Here is a 17,616-nt window from a genome sequence, read left to right as displayed (position 1 = left end):
TTTGTCGGGCAAATGGCCTTTAACTTGGTCATATAATTCAGCTTGGTTGGGAAGGCTTTGAGGTCAACTCTGAGTTCAACAGGTTTCGGAAAACCCTCCATGACGAAGAGAACAAAACTGCTGAAAATACGTAAGTTCCCCTATTTTAGTATAACTTAAATAGTTCATCGTTGGTTGACCATGATACTCAGTCGTTCCTCATTATACAAAAGTATGTAAACTAGAAAAAAATCCTATTCAAACCACATTTTTCGTAACGACAAAAAAAAAATATGCAAAGCGTTGCAAAACTGGATGTTTTCAGCACTCATCGTATTTATCCTACTCGGCAAGTCTCGTTGGATAAATGTAAGACTCGTACTGAAAAAATCATCATTTTGCAACTTGTTGCATAGGTAGGTATTAGGGTGCCAATGAAAATCGAATTTTTGAATTTCAAAAACGGGTAGTGCTCAAAAGTTTCGTCTCTTCAAAAAAAGTCCTCATGCAAAATTTCAGCTCAATCGGACTTCGCTAAGGGGTGGCCCAAAGCGGTCAAAGTTTGGCTGTTTTGAAACACGAAAAATATCCCAAGGTAGGGATACATGAAAATTTCGAAATCGAAAATTTTTTTTTGATGCCAAATGCCTTAAAAGTGCATGAAACGTCGAGATCTGGTGTTATCTCAAAAAATTTTTTTTGGAAAAAAATTGACTTTTTGGACTTAGAAAATTTTTGAGTTGGGAGAGTGAAATGAATTTGAAATGGAGGATTTGAGTTTAGTTGCTGAAATATTCATAGCAATAATACTGGACCATGTCTTATATCATCGTTGGCAACTGCTAGCATATTATATATCATATATCGTTAGGGTGGTTCACTTATTTTGCATTAGGGTGGTCCTTTTTGTAGAAAAATTTAAAAAATAAGGAGAAAAATTTAAAAAATATGTATTAAAAAATCTCTTATATACCTGTAAGTCATTCAATATATATAATATTTCATAAGGGTGGCTCATTTATTTTTAATTAGGATGGCTCTTTGAGATGGAAATTAAGAACAAAACAATATTTCCAGAAAATTTACCTGTCATATTTTTGTATAGTTAAAAACCATGATCCTTTATGTAACACTTTGTTAAGATATTCCTAGACCAACATGTGGAAAGGGCGTAACAACCATTGCGAATTTCTGCTTCTTATGTCCCTGGATTTTTTTTACCAGTAACAGATAGAGCTGACTCTCCTCTATCCTTTAATTTGAAACCTCGGAACATCTGCTTTGCAGTTGTGGTGCTTTATACACGCGCAGGCAAAGATTTCTAAATAGTGGTTGCTTGCAACCCAGTGAGATCTGGTCTGCAAAACCTGGGAAGGTCTTGAAGTTTATCAATTCCATTGCACCTGACTGGGAGACGACGCGTCGTGGCAGTAGCTGATTACTTGACACATGGTAATTAGCTGGCTAGATGCGAATATCAAAACGGGACATGCCACAAAAGTTCAGCCTATTGGACGCAGTGGCTTAATTTCCCCAACAGGGGAGGAAAAAAAAATCCTTTAATTGGAAAAGTTTGCATAATATATTGAGATATGCCCAGAATGGACGAGAAAGTAAGTAAGTAAGTAAGCGTTTGCAATGGTTGTTCCGTAACACAAATGTTGGTCCAGATTTTTATTATGGTTTAACCCTCTAATACCCAATTTTTTATTTTGATCTAAATATCATTTTTCGTCATCTAAAATCGATTTAAACATGTTTTGGAAGACGATTCTTTTGAATTCTCGATTTTGTTAATTTTGATTTTTGATTTTTCTAATTTTTATTTTTGAACATCCCTACACTTTTATATTTTTCCTGGAAGCCTATTTGGCCTACCGATTTTTCAAGACAAAAACATTTTGAGATTTTATGATTTTTGTTAAATTATTATTTTTTAATTTTTTTTTCATGGAAAATTTTATTTTCCGTGTAACTTTTGGGAAAATAATTTTAGTGTGTATTCAACTCGCTTAAACTCTTCTACTATAATAGAATGATTGAGGAAAAATTTAAAATACGTAAATTGTTGCGATTGAATACAAAAGAAACAATGACATTGAAAAGGTGACCAAAACATCAATTTTTCAATGATTTTTAAAAAATGTTAATACGCTTTAAAAGACACCAAAAACCATTGTAAGATATACAGAACAGTCCTAAATATCAGCTAAAAATATAAAAGTTTTGATTGCCCGGGCAAGGAAAAATACAAAAATGCTCAAACTATACCCCGTCTAAAGGCGGGATTGGGTATTAGAGGGTTAAAATAAGGAATAATAAACTGATTTTAAACGTATCCAAATTATGACAGCTTGATAGGCGATGATGATGTGCAACAAAGTTTTTTTGTTTATCTTTTCTAAAAAGATTCTTTGCTTTGGGCTGCTTTATTTCTGAAAACACAGTAACGTTGCTGGGGAAAGAACAACAGTAGGTTGCTTTCTATCTATCTAAACAAAACATACCTTAGCTACAAGATTACCATATAGCATACCGAAGTGGTGAGTGAACCTAAACTCTATCGTGATGGGACGAACAAAAACATAGAATAACACAGCGTAACAAAAATTAACTTTTGGTATATCTCAAGAGCAAACTTATGTGTCTCTGACAGATTTTGGGCCGCTGAATCCGAATCCGGGCTCAGATTTGCTCCAACACGTTACAATTTTGAGCTATACCTCAATTTACAGGGCAAAATATGCGATTTTGGGCTTTTTGACTGCAAGTTATAAAGCATGGAAATATTTTTTTTTAATCAATCAAAAGGTTAATTGGTCAATAAACATCTGAATTAACGACTCATGCAAAATATTTCGTTTTACCATATCGAATTTGATAGTTTTAAGCGATTTATGTTAGGTATGATATTTCCCATACAAGTCACCCTCCAACATTGCATGCGAGTTTTCATACTAACATAAAATGCTTAAATATATCAAATTTGATTAGGTAAAACGAAATATTTTGCATGAGTCGTTAATTTAGATGTTAATTGACCAATTAACCTTTTGATTGCTTAAAAAAAATGTTTCCATGCTTAATGGCTTGCAGTCAAAAAAGCCCAAAATCGCATATTTTGCCCTATAAATTGAGGTATAGCTCAAAATCCTGACGTACTGGAGCAAATCTGAGCCCGGATTCGGATTCAGCGGCCCAAAAACTATCAGTGACACATAAGTTCGCTTTTGAGACAGGCCAAAATTTAATTTTTGTTTCGCTGTGTTATGTGCTCTCTCTCTCTCTCTTCCGGAATCCTTGTTGGAAACTGATATTACACAGAGGAATAACAAAAAAGAAAATGAAAATAAAAGTTAAAAAAAAATCAGATGTATTTTAGGAACATATATTCGATGTAATGTACCAAAAACCTATCAGCATGATTTTAGTAAATATCACAAAACCGTTCCCACTCTTTCGTAACGTCCCTTTTACTACGACCAGGCTTGTTCGCACTGAACGTATGAAAATTATGCTCTATTGATTAACACCACCGAAATCATCGTATTTAAAAAAATCTTCCTATCTTAACTGATAGAAGGATATTGAACAGCTGAATAAATGTTTACTTGAATTTTCGAATTTAGTCTCACAAAACTTTTCAAAATCTTACATTGGTAGTCCGTACCACAATATTTAATTCTGTAGATAGAAATCGGTTTTAATCACTATACTGATGCCGTGATTAATGAAATAGAACGAAAGGAGAGATAATAATTAGAGAATATCCCATTATAGATAAGTCACCGATAGATTTGCAGGTAATCATGGCTTGAGCTATACGAAAAATATTAGCTGGTTGAATTTTCTGGAAGTATTTTTTGATCTTGATTTCCAAAAAAAAACAACCCTAACGGAAAATACAATACAAATACAGATACTATTATCGTTTTATTTATTTATTTTTCTACAAAAAGGACCACCCTTATGCAAAATAAGTGAAGCACCCAAAAAAATCAATATTTAAAAAAGAAAATAAAAGATTTCATGAATAATTGAGGATACGCCCGGAAGGGACAGGGGAAGCAGAAATTCGCAATGGTTGTTACACCCTTTCCACATGTTGGTCTAGGAATATCTCAACAAAGTGTAATATGCCAATAAAGCATCATGGTTTTAAACTATACAAAAATATGACAGGTGAATTGTCTGGAAATATTTTTTTGTTCTTAATTTCCAACTCAAAGAACCACCCTAATTAAAAATAAATGAGCCACCCCAATGAAATATTATATATATTTAACATTGAAAATGACTTACAGGTATATAAGAGTATTTTAATACTATTATCTTATTTTTTAAATTTTTCTACAAAAAGGACCACCCTAATGCAAAATAAGTGAACCACCCTAACGATATATGATATATAATATGGTAGCAGTTGCCAACGATGATATAAGACATGTTCCAGTACTATTGCTATGAATATTTCAGCAACTAAATTCAAATCCTCCATTTCAAATTCATTTCACTCTCCCAACTCAAAAAATTTCTAAGTCCAAAAAGTCAATTTTTTCCCAAAAAATTTTTTTTGAGATAACACCAGATCTCGACGTTTCATGCACTTTTAAGGCATTTGGCATCAAAAAAAAATTTTCGATTTCGAAATTTTCATGTATCCCTACCTTGGGATATTTTTCGTGTTTCAAAACAGCCAAACTTTGACCGCTTTGGGCCACCCCTTAGCGAAGTCCGATTGAGCTGAAATTTTGCATGGGGACTTTTTTTGAGGAGACGAAACTTTTGAGCACTACCCGTTTTTGAAATTCGATGGTCAAATTTTTCCCATACATTCCATTGGCACCCTAGTAGGTATAGAACTATTTTGTTATTTTGTACTATACTCAAATTAATCGACTGATAGATCCTATGTGCGCTAACCCCATATATTGCTAGCGAGAGAGAGAATCACCCGTTTATGTGCAAGTAATAAAATCTATAAGTAAAACATATGATTTGTAATATTACTAGAATATATTCCAAAACAGCATAATACGTTACCTTGCGCACATAAAATTTAAAAGTACGCACACAAGCTCTATCATGATTGAATCGACAATGATTCAATAGCGCTGCACATAGTTTTCAAGTGTAAAAGCAACTGGTCATAATCTAAGTGCAGAACTTTTAAATTCAATATGTTATTTATTCTGAGTGTAGTTTTTGTTGGAATATAGTAGTGCCAGCCCCCTGGTACGATGAACAGTATGACAGCAGCATCAGTTAATGATTGTGATGATTGTTTTTGTAAGTCCTAGAGTGTATACGTTGATGAGAGATGACAAAGCTTATAGCCGATGTGTGTATTGTTTTGTAAATAGTCCGTACTAGTTCGTTGACGAATAAACATGTTATGAATAATCGGCGGTTTAGTTTTTCTTCGCTGTATCACGAATCTCGCGACGGTGGGAGTTTTCCGGTCTAGGAGTTTGTGTTGCCCACCGTGTTCGCTGCGCTAACAGTTTTAAGGGTTCAAATATAACATAATGCAATATTTGTAAATTTTAGACCCCCTCCCTCCCCCACGTAACATATTTTGTATGAAAAATTTTGATATTTTGTATGAAGCGTAACGCAGCGTTGGACCCTCTCCATCCCCCCTTAGCGTTACGTAATATTTGAACGAACCCTTAAAAAGTCATTTAGGTTTTTAAATTAAAGATGGCCTTCCAGTAAACTCCACACAGCAGTCAGTCCTATTCTGATGGAAATGGAAAATGACGGTGACTCAACCGACTAAGATTGTATTTAGGAATTATTTAGTTTATAAGTTGGCATATCAAAATCAGCGATTTGAACGTAATTGATAGTAGTGATAAAGAGAGTAAATTCTGGTTATGATCAATGCGGGAACAGTCACAGTCAATTATATCAAAAATAATCTCTGACCGTCAGAGGTTCCACCGAGATTTGAACTCGGATCGCAGGATTCAGAGTCCTGAGTGCTAACCGTTACACCATGGAACCCTTAGAAGCGTGGGCTTTCTATATGCTAAGCTACTCTGAGTGCGAGAGGAATGCGGTATGACAGTATTAACACAGAGAACAGACGTCCAAGTCCAGTTCCGAAACTGTGTAAGGAATTTAACGGTCATTAGAAATCGGTAACACGGGTGGCAATACCGTGGCGCTGCAATCGGTTAATTTCTCATACTAATTTAATTCACCACTTGAAATGTTTCAATTCACCACTGACTGTGGCAATATGGTGTTTGGCGGCGTTAGTGTTCACATCGTGTACATATTGGTTTGCAACCTTACTCAAGTGAAGATTCAAATCCTTACACAACTTTCTGAATGAAATTTGTTCTGGCCTGCATGTCTGTTCTCTGTGGTATTAATATTGCCAGATTTCTTGAAACGTAAACACCGCGCGGCCGTTGAAATGTTTCAAAAAGCGGCTTTGCACAAAAGTTCACGCGGTCTATCGTTTTTGAAAGGAACAGCCGCACCGTAGGAAACGCCGCAATGTTATTTCCCATAAGGATGAAGTAAACAGGGAGTGAAAACCGCGGCTGTACCTTTCGGAAGCGATAGGCCGTGTGCACTTTTGTGCAAATCCCTCAATATCGAAGGCAATAGCAATATAATCCACAAAGCCACCTCCAATCTTGAAATAAAAAGTGTACAAAAATTTTCTTTTGGGAAATTTTTATTTCATATGCACATTGAACTCACCAATAATAAAGCCTACGTACTTTAGAGTCGGTACACTATCAAAGGACTGCAGATCAAAAACGGTTTGACCTAGGAAATATGTTATAAGAAGCAAATGAAGCTTATCTATTGCATTTTGTACGAAAAATATGAACTTTCAGCTATTTTTTTCGTTAACCTTCTAATACTTAAACTTTTCAGTTTGATCTGAATATAATTTTTCACTATCTCAAATCGATTTAAATATGTTATGGAAGGAGATGCTTTTTAATGTGCAGTTTTGTAAATTTTGGTTTTTGATTTTTCTAATTTTTGTTTTTGAAAATCCTCTCTCTCTGTCTTCTTGGCGTACCGTCCTCCTGGGACAAAGCCTGCTTCTCAGCTTAATGTTCTATGAGCACTTCCACAGTTATTAACTGAGAGCTTCCTCTGCCAATGACCATTTTGCATGTGTATATTCGTGTGGCAGAGGCACGAAGATACTCTATGCCCTAGGAAGTCAAGGAAATTTCCTTTACGAAAAGATACTGGACCGACCGGGAATCGAACCCGTCACCCTCAGCATGGTCATGCTGAATACCCGTGCGTTTACCGCCTCGGCTATAAATCCCTACACTTTTATATAATTCTGGAAGCCTATTTGGGATACCGATTTTTAAGACGGAAACATTTTGAGATTTCATGATTATTGTTAAAATATTTTTATTTATTTTTTTTCATTGAAAATTTTACCTCCGTGTTATTTGAGGAAAAATAATTTTAGAGTGTTTTCAACTCCCCTATAAGGGGAACTCCCCTATATACTCTTTTACTATAATAGAATGATTGAGGGAAAAAATCAAATATCTTGATTGTTGCGATTTTACAAAAAAAAACAATGACATTGACATCTAAAAGGTGACCAAAACATCAATTTTTAGAATATTTAAAAAAATGTAAAAACACTTTGAAAGACATTAAGAATCATGTATAGATAAGCAAAATAATCCTAAATATCAGCAAAAAATACAAAAAGTTTGATTGCCCAGAAAAGAAAAAAACATAAAATGCTCAAACTATACCCCCTCTAAAGGCTGGATTGGGAATCAGAGGGTTAAGATGAAATATCGATTTGAGCTTGTTATTCACGGCATTTTCTTCTGCACAATCCAACAATCATCGAAATTTGCTAATTTCACGGCTTACGGGCTAGTATTTCCACAAGAAACCCAATTTTGTTTATCAAATACATACGACTTTTTGCAACTCTGCAGTATAAAATCGATGTTACATTAGCCGTTTTGGTATCACAATGACCTGCATTTCTTAACTAAATTAAGCAGTTGCATTATGGTTCATAATGCAACTTATGTCGGTTGCATTATGAATCATAATGGAATTGTTTGATTGATAACCTGAGGTGATTGGTTTCCACGATCAGGCGTGGAAATGTGACGGTTATAGCACGGCTTGGTTGATTCGTTGCTAGCATGATCGAACACGTGGGCGTTCCCACCACACCGTATGGCACGATATACTGATGACATGGAAATAATCTTATCCGAGTGAATAGTTTTTATTATTTTAAAAAATGCTGTATAGAACTCGTGGCAAAACGTGATTTTTACAGTTCTTGTCAAAATTATCCAACTCAGCAAGCCTGGTTGGATAAATGTCCAACTCCTACTGTAAAAATCTTAATTTGCAACTCGTTCACGGTACCACTATCTTCTAATTTCATCCTATTTGAAAACAAGCGATTGCAACATCTATTGACAATGTTTTATGTGTTCACTTCTAACAAAAAATCCAAAAATAAGATACAAATCATACAACTAAGACGAGCACTGGCCAACCAACACCACTCGATGCTTGATGAAAGACGACACAATAACTGATTCACACTATCGCAATCCAAAGTTAGTGGTCCTTATTTGATGATGCTTTCACACTCGCCAAAAAGGTTCCACCGAGATTTGAACTCGGATCGCAGGATTCAAAGTCCTGAGTGCTAACCGTTACACCATGGAACCTCCCGTATGTTTCAACCATGCAATTACTATTCCACTAATATTCACCATTAGCACGCTTCCCCACTGCACCGCTTCCACCGCTCCCGTAGTCATTGTTCCTCCGTGAAATCCGATAGATATCCTTCTCGCAAGCCCAGTACAGGTGCCGAATGAGCTTATCCCGGCAGCGGGAATGGCTCTCCTGGTGCCAAACTTTTTCCCAATCGGCCCGGGTCCGCTCGCTAAAAGTCACTTCGAGGGCAGCGTCCTCGGCACTGGAACTAGCCGCGTGGACGTCCACCACCGTATCCATCAGTAGGACCCAAAGGGCCGCCGCTGCCGCCACCGCCGTCCTCGTCGACACCGGGAACCACATTTGAAATTCCAATCAGTTCCAATTAGCCGAGGGACACTTTTCCACCGCAAATGGCACTAGCACACTCATATCACCCGAGTAAATGATGGACCACCTTAGACACCGAGAATTCACCAGACTATAGCAGGTTGTGATCCGTGACCGGGACCGGACCGGAATGAGACCGCCGGTTGCTACTCGATGGACTTTTATAATCGCAACGAAATCTTGCCAATCACTGCAACAGCCAGCGTGCGCCGGCCAGGTGTAGCACCTATAAGCAACCACACAGATCAAACCGAGAGTTTTATTTTATCACTTATTGGGAACATGTGGATGACGACGATGGGGGTGGACGACAGTGCTAGCTGCATCATCTACGATTGTCCTGCGGATGATAACGGTCAACCACCAATCGAAAAGGTTATCCTATCGAAAGCCAGAGTCGGTTGGAGACAGTGTAAGTAATATGTAGGAGGGTATGACAACCTAAATATCACGGACATCGTTGCGTAAATATCTTGATGTGAGGTGTGGAAATCATTATATTATTTTGGCAAGTATGCATTACTAAGTGCTTACATGTAAACCCGAAAAGAATTGCAGAATTTCTAACGAGATCCCCGATATGATTTTTATCATTAGCCATAATGTTGACTGCTTTTTGGTCCAGATCTCATGACTGAGGGGCTGTCCATTTATTACGTAAGGGAATTTCCGACACCCCCATCCCCCCTTGTATTTTTTTTAGTATGAGAACCAAAATATTTTTGTATGGCGCGTAAGGTTTCTCAAATCCTCCAGAAATGCCGTGCTCACCAGGTCCCAACGCATCATTCACCGTGCAGTTGAAACCCCGAATTTTCGACCAGAGAAAACGATTTTTTCTCCGAATCCGTGCGGCGGACCTAACTTTGGAAGTGGTGCGCTGTTTTTTTTTTCTTCGAAGCCATAGGGGGATAATTTGCAAACAGGCACCCTAACATCAAGGATAGGGTCGTGTAAGGCTGAGGCCGTCTTCTACAACAATAGTAAAAGCCAGGACTACTCTCTCCTCGTACCCACTAAACACATTCCAATGGTCGCCAAACCCTACGTCTCTCCGGAACCACCAAGAAGGCATTGCTTCAGAGAGGGGCTAGTGCACATCGCACCCTCAAGGTTAGTTGCGTGGCCTAACAGCAACGAACATCGATGACTCGCTCTGGAGAGTCCATCACGATAACATGCTGGCGCTTAGCCAGTTTCCCGAGTGGTCCTCGCCACTCCCTTTGTCCTCGAAAGGCGGGCAGGGTCAACCCCGCCCCCGCCAACTGCTTTGCAGACATCAAGAACTGATGCCCACGTGCAACCCGATCTGACCTGCCGGCAAAGGAAGGGTATCACTACCCTTCAGGCCCTATCAGATGCACCCGAAGATAGCTGACAGCAGGATCTTCACCTGCCCCGACCTTTGCCGGGGACCCCTTTCCAACCTCGGGTGCGAATCCAACCCAGTAGACTTACGCCACGACAGCACCGCTACCAGGACTCCCTCTCCGCGGCCACTTAATCGCTGTAAGGGTCGATCTCGACCGCAGGGCACCGGAATGACCTACGGTGCCGACTACGAATCCCTGGACCACCTCTTGTACTGCATCTGAACTAGCTATTCTTCGAGTCCACGCGCCACCTCCTCTGTAGCTCCCAGACGATATGGGTGATAGCCGTTGAAACGGCGTTCCAGTCAAACTCATCCCTACACATCCTCTGGACCAAAGTGTCCGGAGTTGTGTCCTCCCCGCATGTGGCAAGCATGCGGTCACGCATAGTGCGAAAACGCGGGCACACGAACAAAACTTGTTCCGCCGTTTCCATTAAACCATTGCACACTGGGCATTCGGGAGAATCCGCATGCCCGAAACGGTGTAGATACTGTCGGAAGCAACCATGACCTGTAAGGACCTGTGTCAGGTGGAATGTAACTTCCCCATGGCGCCTATTAATCCAACTATCCACCCTCGGTAGAGTAAGGTGGGGCAAAAGTTCGACCCTAGTTGAAAATTCAATTTTTTTGACAAAATCGAAGCAAATTAAAATAAATGAATACCGTGTGGTGATTCTACTATCCATGAGCTAAAATTTTGCTGAACAAAGTTACGCCAAATGTCTTTTCAATTTTGAGTTACAACACCTTTTGTATGTGTGCGTCTTTTTCGAACTCTTGCCCCACCACTGGGGCAAAAGTTCGAATCTAGTGTTTGTGGGATTTCGCTAACCGTAGCACACTATTTTGACACTTTGGTAATAGAAATAATTGAAACCAATTTATATTTGACGTTGGAACTGGAATACACTTTAAAGTTCGATCTGGACTTTACCCAAATCAGGGTTAAATTTACTACACCAAAAATTGATAGTTTTCCGCCAAATTTAGATAAAACAACAATTTTTTTCAACTTTGATCGCATTTTCTCACTAATTCCATCATTTATAGAGATTATATGTACATTTTACACAATTTTAGGTTTTTACCTGAAGTTGCCACATGACTCGAACTTTTGCCCCACAATTCGAACTTTTGCCCCACTATGGGTAAAATATGATTTCCAAATCTTTTTTGCAAAAAGTTATACATGCTAAAGCATCTTCAAAATATACCTAGTTACGCCCCAAAATAAAAGACTGAGTTCGATTTCATTACAATTCCAATCCATGCGTTGGAAGGACCATCGCAAATAACATTTTTTTGATCAAAAATCAACATTTTATCATAACTTTTCGAAACATTGATCAATTTTCATAATTTTTGGTGTGAAAGACTCTTTTTCAAAAAGGTTTCGAACAACCTTGACACCCGAAAGAAATAATTTGAATTGCGCTCAAAAACTTGAAAAGAAACTCTTGCCCCACTCGAACTTTTGCCCCACTTTACTCTATCAACCTATGGATCCACCATCCTTCGGTGGAACTGTCCCACGCGCGCTGCCATTTGACCATAGAGGCCACCCAAGTAACAATTTCAATTCCTTTTAGATTTGATTATTTTTATGGAAGCTTTATCACAGCATGACCAATTCATGGAACATTTATAGTTGTTTTTATCAAGAGAAAACAATCTTCGCTCGTTTGCGGTTTTTAAGTTGTCTTCAAGTTAATTTTGAAATTCGTGCATAAAACAACTGAATTTACAAGAGCATTAAATCTTATAATAAGTTTTAAGGCGTATTAGAAGTTATTTTCAACACATAACATCAACATATTTTATTAAAAGTTTATGCTTCGTTTATTCAAGTGCATTTCATCTGGCTAATCCTCCTTTAAAAACTTCTTGAAGCCTTCTATTCTTGAGCTAGAGCCATTACTCTGGAACAAGAACTATGCGAAATAATGATAAGACAACGAACTATTTACCAATCCAAATAATGAATGTAACTAATTAGTTGAAAAACCGCGTTCTCATGCAAATATAAACACATAAACATGTTTGCTCACTGATAATTTAGCCATTCTTGTGCTAAAAAGTAATCATGTCAACGAAATAATGATTTCACGGCCAATAAAAAATGCGAGTAGCTGGCTGCTGTCGTCCTGCCTTCAATCAGTTTCTCACACAGGCCATAGCTATGCGAATCGAAAATGAAATGGGTACTTACTGTGACTCTGCTCAAGCTCATGCCAAATAGTGTAATTTGGTAGGTTGCACTTCATTATTAATAGCAAAAATACAGGGAAACAAAATAGAATTGGCACATCTTGACGCGAAACACCGCGAAATGTACAGAGACAACTTTCTAGCATCGAAAACGTAAACAAACAATTGTCAAAGGCTGTTTTTCTTGTATAAAACGAATAAGTTTCATTTAAGACGAACAAATCTGCCTTAAGATCATAACTAGTAAAAACAATCTTCAATAAAGGCTGCAGCGTTCATGCAAGGTGACTTGGTTCCATCATTGTTTTGAGGGGGTTTGGATTAAAGGTACCGTCAAACGGGGTTACTTGCAACAGCGGTGTAACTTGCAACACGATGCCATACACTAAATGTGAAGCATTTTCTAATAATAATGAAAACTAGGATGCCCTACTATTTCGGTTATAGTGATTATGTGTATCAAAGAACGATTTAGTATAAAAATGGGCTTTGTTTCTTTGTTTATGGTTTAGCTACACTGTCAAAACGGATTGCTCATTTTATGCCACAAAAACAAGTATGAAAATCGTGCTTGACCTCTCCCTTATGGTAAGTGCGATAAGTCTGATGACCTTGCTTGCAGTTAGGGTACCTAATAGTAAGTTTATCTAAACGATAAAAGTTTGAGAAACTTATCGACTAAGTAATGCAAAAAATCATTATTTTATTCGACAACCACTATGGGGTAACTTGCAACAGTTAAATTTGACGAAACCTTCTATTATTTATCTTCATTTCACGATATATTTGACAGAAATAACCGAAATGGATCATTTATTGATTACGTAACGCGTTCATTTTCGAATGACAATTCATTTTTTACATTTTTTTGCACGTTTGAAGGTCAAGGTGCACATTGTGAGGAAATACCACATTTTGAAGTTTCATTCATGTTTCATCATGTTAAAAGTTCAATTTTTGTTTATGAACGCTGTAAAGCAATCACCAACATCAATTCTGAACCTAGATGGAGTAAATTATTTCAGTTTAATACCCAAATTAGCGAGTTTGACATTTACAAAGTAGAACAGGTGTGTTTCAAACATGTTAATTTAGCTGAAATTGCCAAACAACACTTCAAACTGAAGGCTACTTGAAGATGACTCACTCTACCTTTTCAAGAAATGACAATGATCATTGTTGATATTTTGTAATGAGTGCTAAGTCACGAGAATCATATATATTTTGTGTTTGAGGGACGTGAGACCTGTTGCTAATAGATATACTCTCGCTTGCAATAACTATCAATCATTTCATGAAAAATTATGTGTCAATTGGTTAGTGTACATCTTTTCATGGTATGTTTCATGCATAACATCAAAAATTTCACTAGTTTACAGCATTTTTGAACTCGGTAAGCTGATGATCATTTTTGGTGTAGAATCATGCCCTGAGTTCGAAAACGCGAAGGAAAAAAATTACAGTAGAGCGGAAATTTTTTCGACTTTCCATACAAGGTTGATGATTTGAAATCGATTTTTGTTCTATTTTTAAGCAAAGTCGCTCATTTCACACATTTCATTCTCCGTAATTAATGCTCCGATTGAGCTGAATTTTTTACTGTAACTCGCCTACATATGATATATCAAATTAACGTTGAGAAAGAATTTTGAAGTAGTTTTTTTCGTATTGAAAAAAATACATTTCGTCATATATTTTTGGAAATTTTGCTAAAATTTAAAGAGATCGTCCCAAAAACTCGCCAATATCTTGAATTTCATCAATCTGACGCAAAACCTGCATTCAGATGATCGAAAAGTATTGTATTCAGCTTTTAATTTATGGAAAAAGATTTGAAATTGGTTGAATAAATCACAAGATATTTGAGTTTCAGTAAATTCCATATTTTAAAAAATTGTAAAACTCGATATTGAGCCAAAACTCGAAAACTGCTCTACTTAAATTTTTTTGAAGCGCGTTTTCGAAATCAGCACTAAATTGCACTTCAAAAATTTTGGTCGTTGACAAAAGTTCACAACTTTTGTTTTATTTTGTAAACTAGTGTTTACAATACAACTAAATACTAGTATGTTAGTGCTGTTTAATGATATCTAACTTAGCTTCATGTCCTATGTTGCAAGTTACCCCACATATGGGGAAACTTGCAACAATCATGTATTTCGCACCTCCTGATTAGGTGGCAACGTATTTTGGTACACCAAGTGCTGCATAGTATTCTACTCGGGGTAATTAGCGTACACGATGCTTCACAGGATGTTTCAAATGTTTAGATTTTCAATGATATTGCTTCAAAGTCAAAAAGTGTTGCAAGTTACCCCATTTGACGGTAATAATAATTGATGGCGGCTGCATGAGTTTTGTTCGCTTGGAACGGCAGCCATGCTTAGAAAGAGTTGAAAAAGTGGCGTAGGCTTTTGTTTTTAAAGGAAATTTATGTCTTCGTATATTAATGATTGATATTATTTTTGAGGCGCTTTGTAATTTTCGTATGTTTTGGGTGGCATATCAACGAAAAAGTGGGTATGGCACGGAAAATTTCGATTTCCTGTCATCAATGATCTGTCAGGCAATTTAAATTTTTTAGCCATTTCAATTTGTTGAAAATTATTTCGCAGTTTAATTAGTATTTCATCCATGAAACAAAACTTGTTTGCATCTGCATAATGCTTAGGTAAAAGATTTCATTTATTATGCACTGTTGACACTTTTGAGAAAGACAGCTAAAAGATCAACATGCCTCAAGATATTCTTGTTAAAGTTTCATGAAGTTCTTATAATCAATCATTAGCGCATGTACATAAATACAACTAGTTTCAAAGCAGTCTTCAAAAGCAGCTTTGAAGATCTCCTGAAGAGTGGGCCAGATTAGTCTTATGGATGTTTTATACCTATTTTATCCCGGATTTGCAGAACAAAGAGCTTTATTGCTAAGTTTTATGATTCTATCTTAGAAATTACTTCAGGATTGCCACAAAAGTATAATTGTTACTTGGGCATCCTGCCAGTCCTGCGTATGCCTCTTATGCATTTCGAAGCACTCCATGTGCTCACTGATACGGATGCCGATAGGCATCATAGCAGTAATGACGCAGAGAGCGTCGTGTGACACGGTACAGTACGCGCTCGCAACCCTCAGGCACATAAGCCTGTAAGTACTTTCCAGCTTCCGTCGGTAGCATTCAGTACTTAGCGCAGTGCCCCACGCTGGGCCGCCATACCTAAGTATGGACGTAGCAACACTAGCCAGAAGTTTGCGCTTACTGGCCTACACCGCAGAGCTATTAGACATCATCCGGGACAGTGCCGCAATAGCTGTGTAGGCTCTTTTACAGGCATAATCGACGTGGCTACCGAAGGAAAGCTAATCGTCGATCATCACGCCCAAGTGTTTGACGGAGCGCTTTGACAGGACAGTGCACTCGCCTACACTGATCTCCGTCTGCTGCTCCGACTTCCGGTTGTTAACAACCGTCACAACCTTGATCGAGTGGTCGGTAGTCAACTTCATCTCCTCGATCGTTTCACCGTAGACTTCGAGCGTAATGTCGTCGGCAAATCCGACAATATCCACTCCCACTGGGTACTCTAACCTCAACACCTCGTCGTACATGACATTCCATAACACCGGACCCAGGATGGAACCTTGCGGAACTCCTGAGGTTATGTGAAAGCACTTCTGACCCACCTCCGTGTCGTAACCTAGTACACGATTCTGAAAGTAGCTTTCGTGAATCTTGTACAGGTACCCCGGTATCCCCAGACGCAAGAGCGCATCGGCTGGCGCTATTAAACGCATTCCTTACATCCAGAGTCACTACCGCACAGAAGCGAATTCACCTCGAGTGCTTTCTCGGCGGTTTTTGTAACCGACAAGATAGCGTCTACGGTGGACTTCCCCTTCCGGAACCGGAAGCCGTACTGATTGCTCGAAAGACCATTTTCGCCCTCGGTGAGCCTCAATATTCTATTCAGGATGATCTTTTCGAGCACCTTCCCCGCCGTGTCAATCAAGCATATTGGTCTATATGCCGACGGGTCTCCGGGTGGTTTCCCCGCCTTTGGCAATAGTACCAGGCTCTGCCTCTTCCAAGCTTTTGGGAAATCTCCCTAGTTTCTGCATAGCAGACCTGAACATCTCGGGAGCCTCTGCAATAGCTACTTTTAAGGCCAGGTTCGGAACTCCGTCACCTGGGGCTTTAGCTACGCTAAGAAACTTAGCTATCCCCGCAAGTTCCACATCGGTGACCCTCTCCTCATCACCAGCTCCAGTCCCCGGCTGTCCTACGAAAGGAGGCCAAGGATTAGGATCATTACGCAGAAAAAGCCCTCCGATGATCCCCACCAACATCTCTGGAGATTGCTCTGTAGGAGCCATCACACCTCTCGTCTTGGCCATAACGATCCTGTAGGCGTCACCCCACGGGTTCGCATTGGCACTCCGACAGAGACTCTCGGAAGCAGGCCTTTTCGCTTGCTCTTACCTGTGACTATGTTAAAACCGGGCAAGGTCTCAGTAACAAGAGACCCCTCGAGCTGGGTCTCAGGGTCGGCTTGCTACCGGGTAAGCTGAGGGGCTACGCGAACAAGACGTGTAGTGTACAGTCACCTGACTAGGACTATTGTGGAGAAAGGACTTGAAAAGCTTTTTAGGTAATCTAGGGTTTATTTTATTAAACTGGTCTATTGGGGTTTTGAGGGTTAGATCGGGTTTATTGAGCTCTATTTCTACTACTATTGTTCTGTGTGGGTGTGGGATAGCTATTTATTGGGTCACGTACCGGTACACTGCTACTGCTTGCTGCTGACGATCTTGAGGAGTCCTGCGAGCGCTCGCTGATGCTGCTGACGGGACGATTGATTGTTTCGGGGATCAGGTGGTAACGGTGTTAATAAACACGACAGTTGTGATGTCTGTTGTGAGCTGTCGGTCCTCTGACCGCACGATAGGCGTCCTCCCT

At 38.7% G+C, this 17,616-nt stretch overlaps 1 protein-coding gene and 2 non-coding genes across 3 annotated transcripts in view; all 3 read right to left on the bottom strand.

Annotated features, from left to right (window-relative positions):
* Nucleotides 1–9,308, bottom strand: part of LOC109399852 (probable insulin-like peptide 7) — a 17,252-nt gene extending 7,944 nt beyond the window's left edge. The window contains exon 1 of the mRNA XM_019672341.3: nucleotides 8,736–9,308. Within this exon, the coding sequence (XP_019527886.3) occupies nucleotides 8,736–9,045 (310 nt within the window). The 5' untranslated portion in view covers nucleotides 9,046–9,308. The remainder of the gene's footprint in view (nucleotides 1–8,735) is intronic.
* On the bottom strand, nucleotides 5,917–5,988 carry Trnaq-cug (transfer RNA glutamine (anticodon CUG)). The gene has a single exon. It is a non-coding gene; the product is annotated as a tRNA-Gln (tRNA).
* Trnaq-uug (transfer RNA glutamine (anticodon UUG)) lies at nucleotides 8,619–8,690 on the bottom strand. The gene has a single exon. It is a non-coding gene; the product is annotated as a tRNA-Gln (tRNA).
* Nucleotides 9,309–17,616: the final 8,308 nt, after the last annotated feature.

Source organism: Aedes albopictus, chromosome 1 (genome assembly GCF_035046485.1).
Source record: "Aedes albopictus strain Foshan chromosome 1, AalbF5, whole genome shotgun sequence".
Taxonomy (NCBI): domain Eukaryota; kingdom Metazoa; phylum Arthropoda; class Insecta; order Diptera; family Culicidae; genus Aedes; species Aedes albopictus.
The sequence above is the reverse complement of the archived record's forward strand: the minus strand, read 5'-3'. Positions and strand labels throughout refer to the sequence as shown.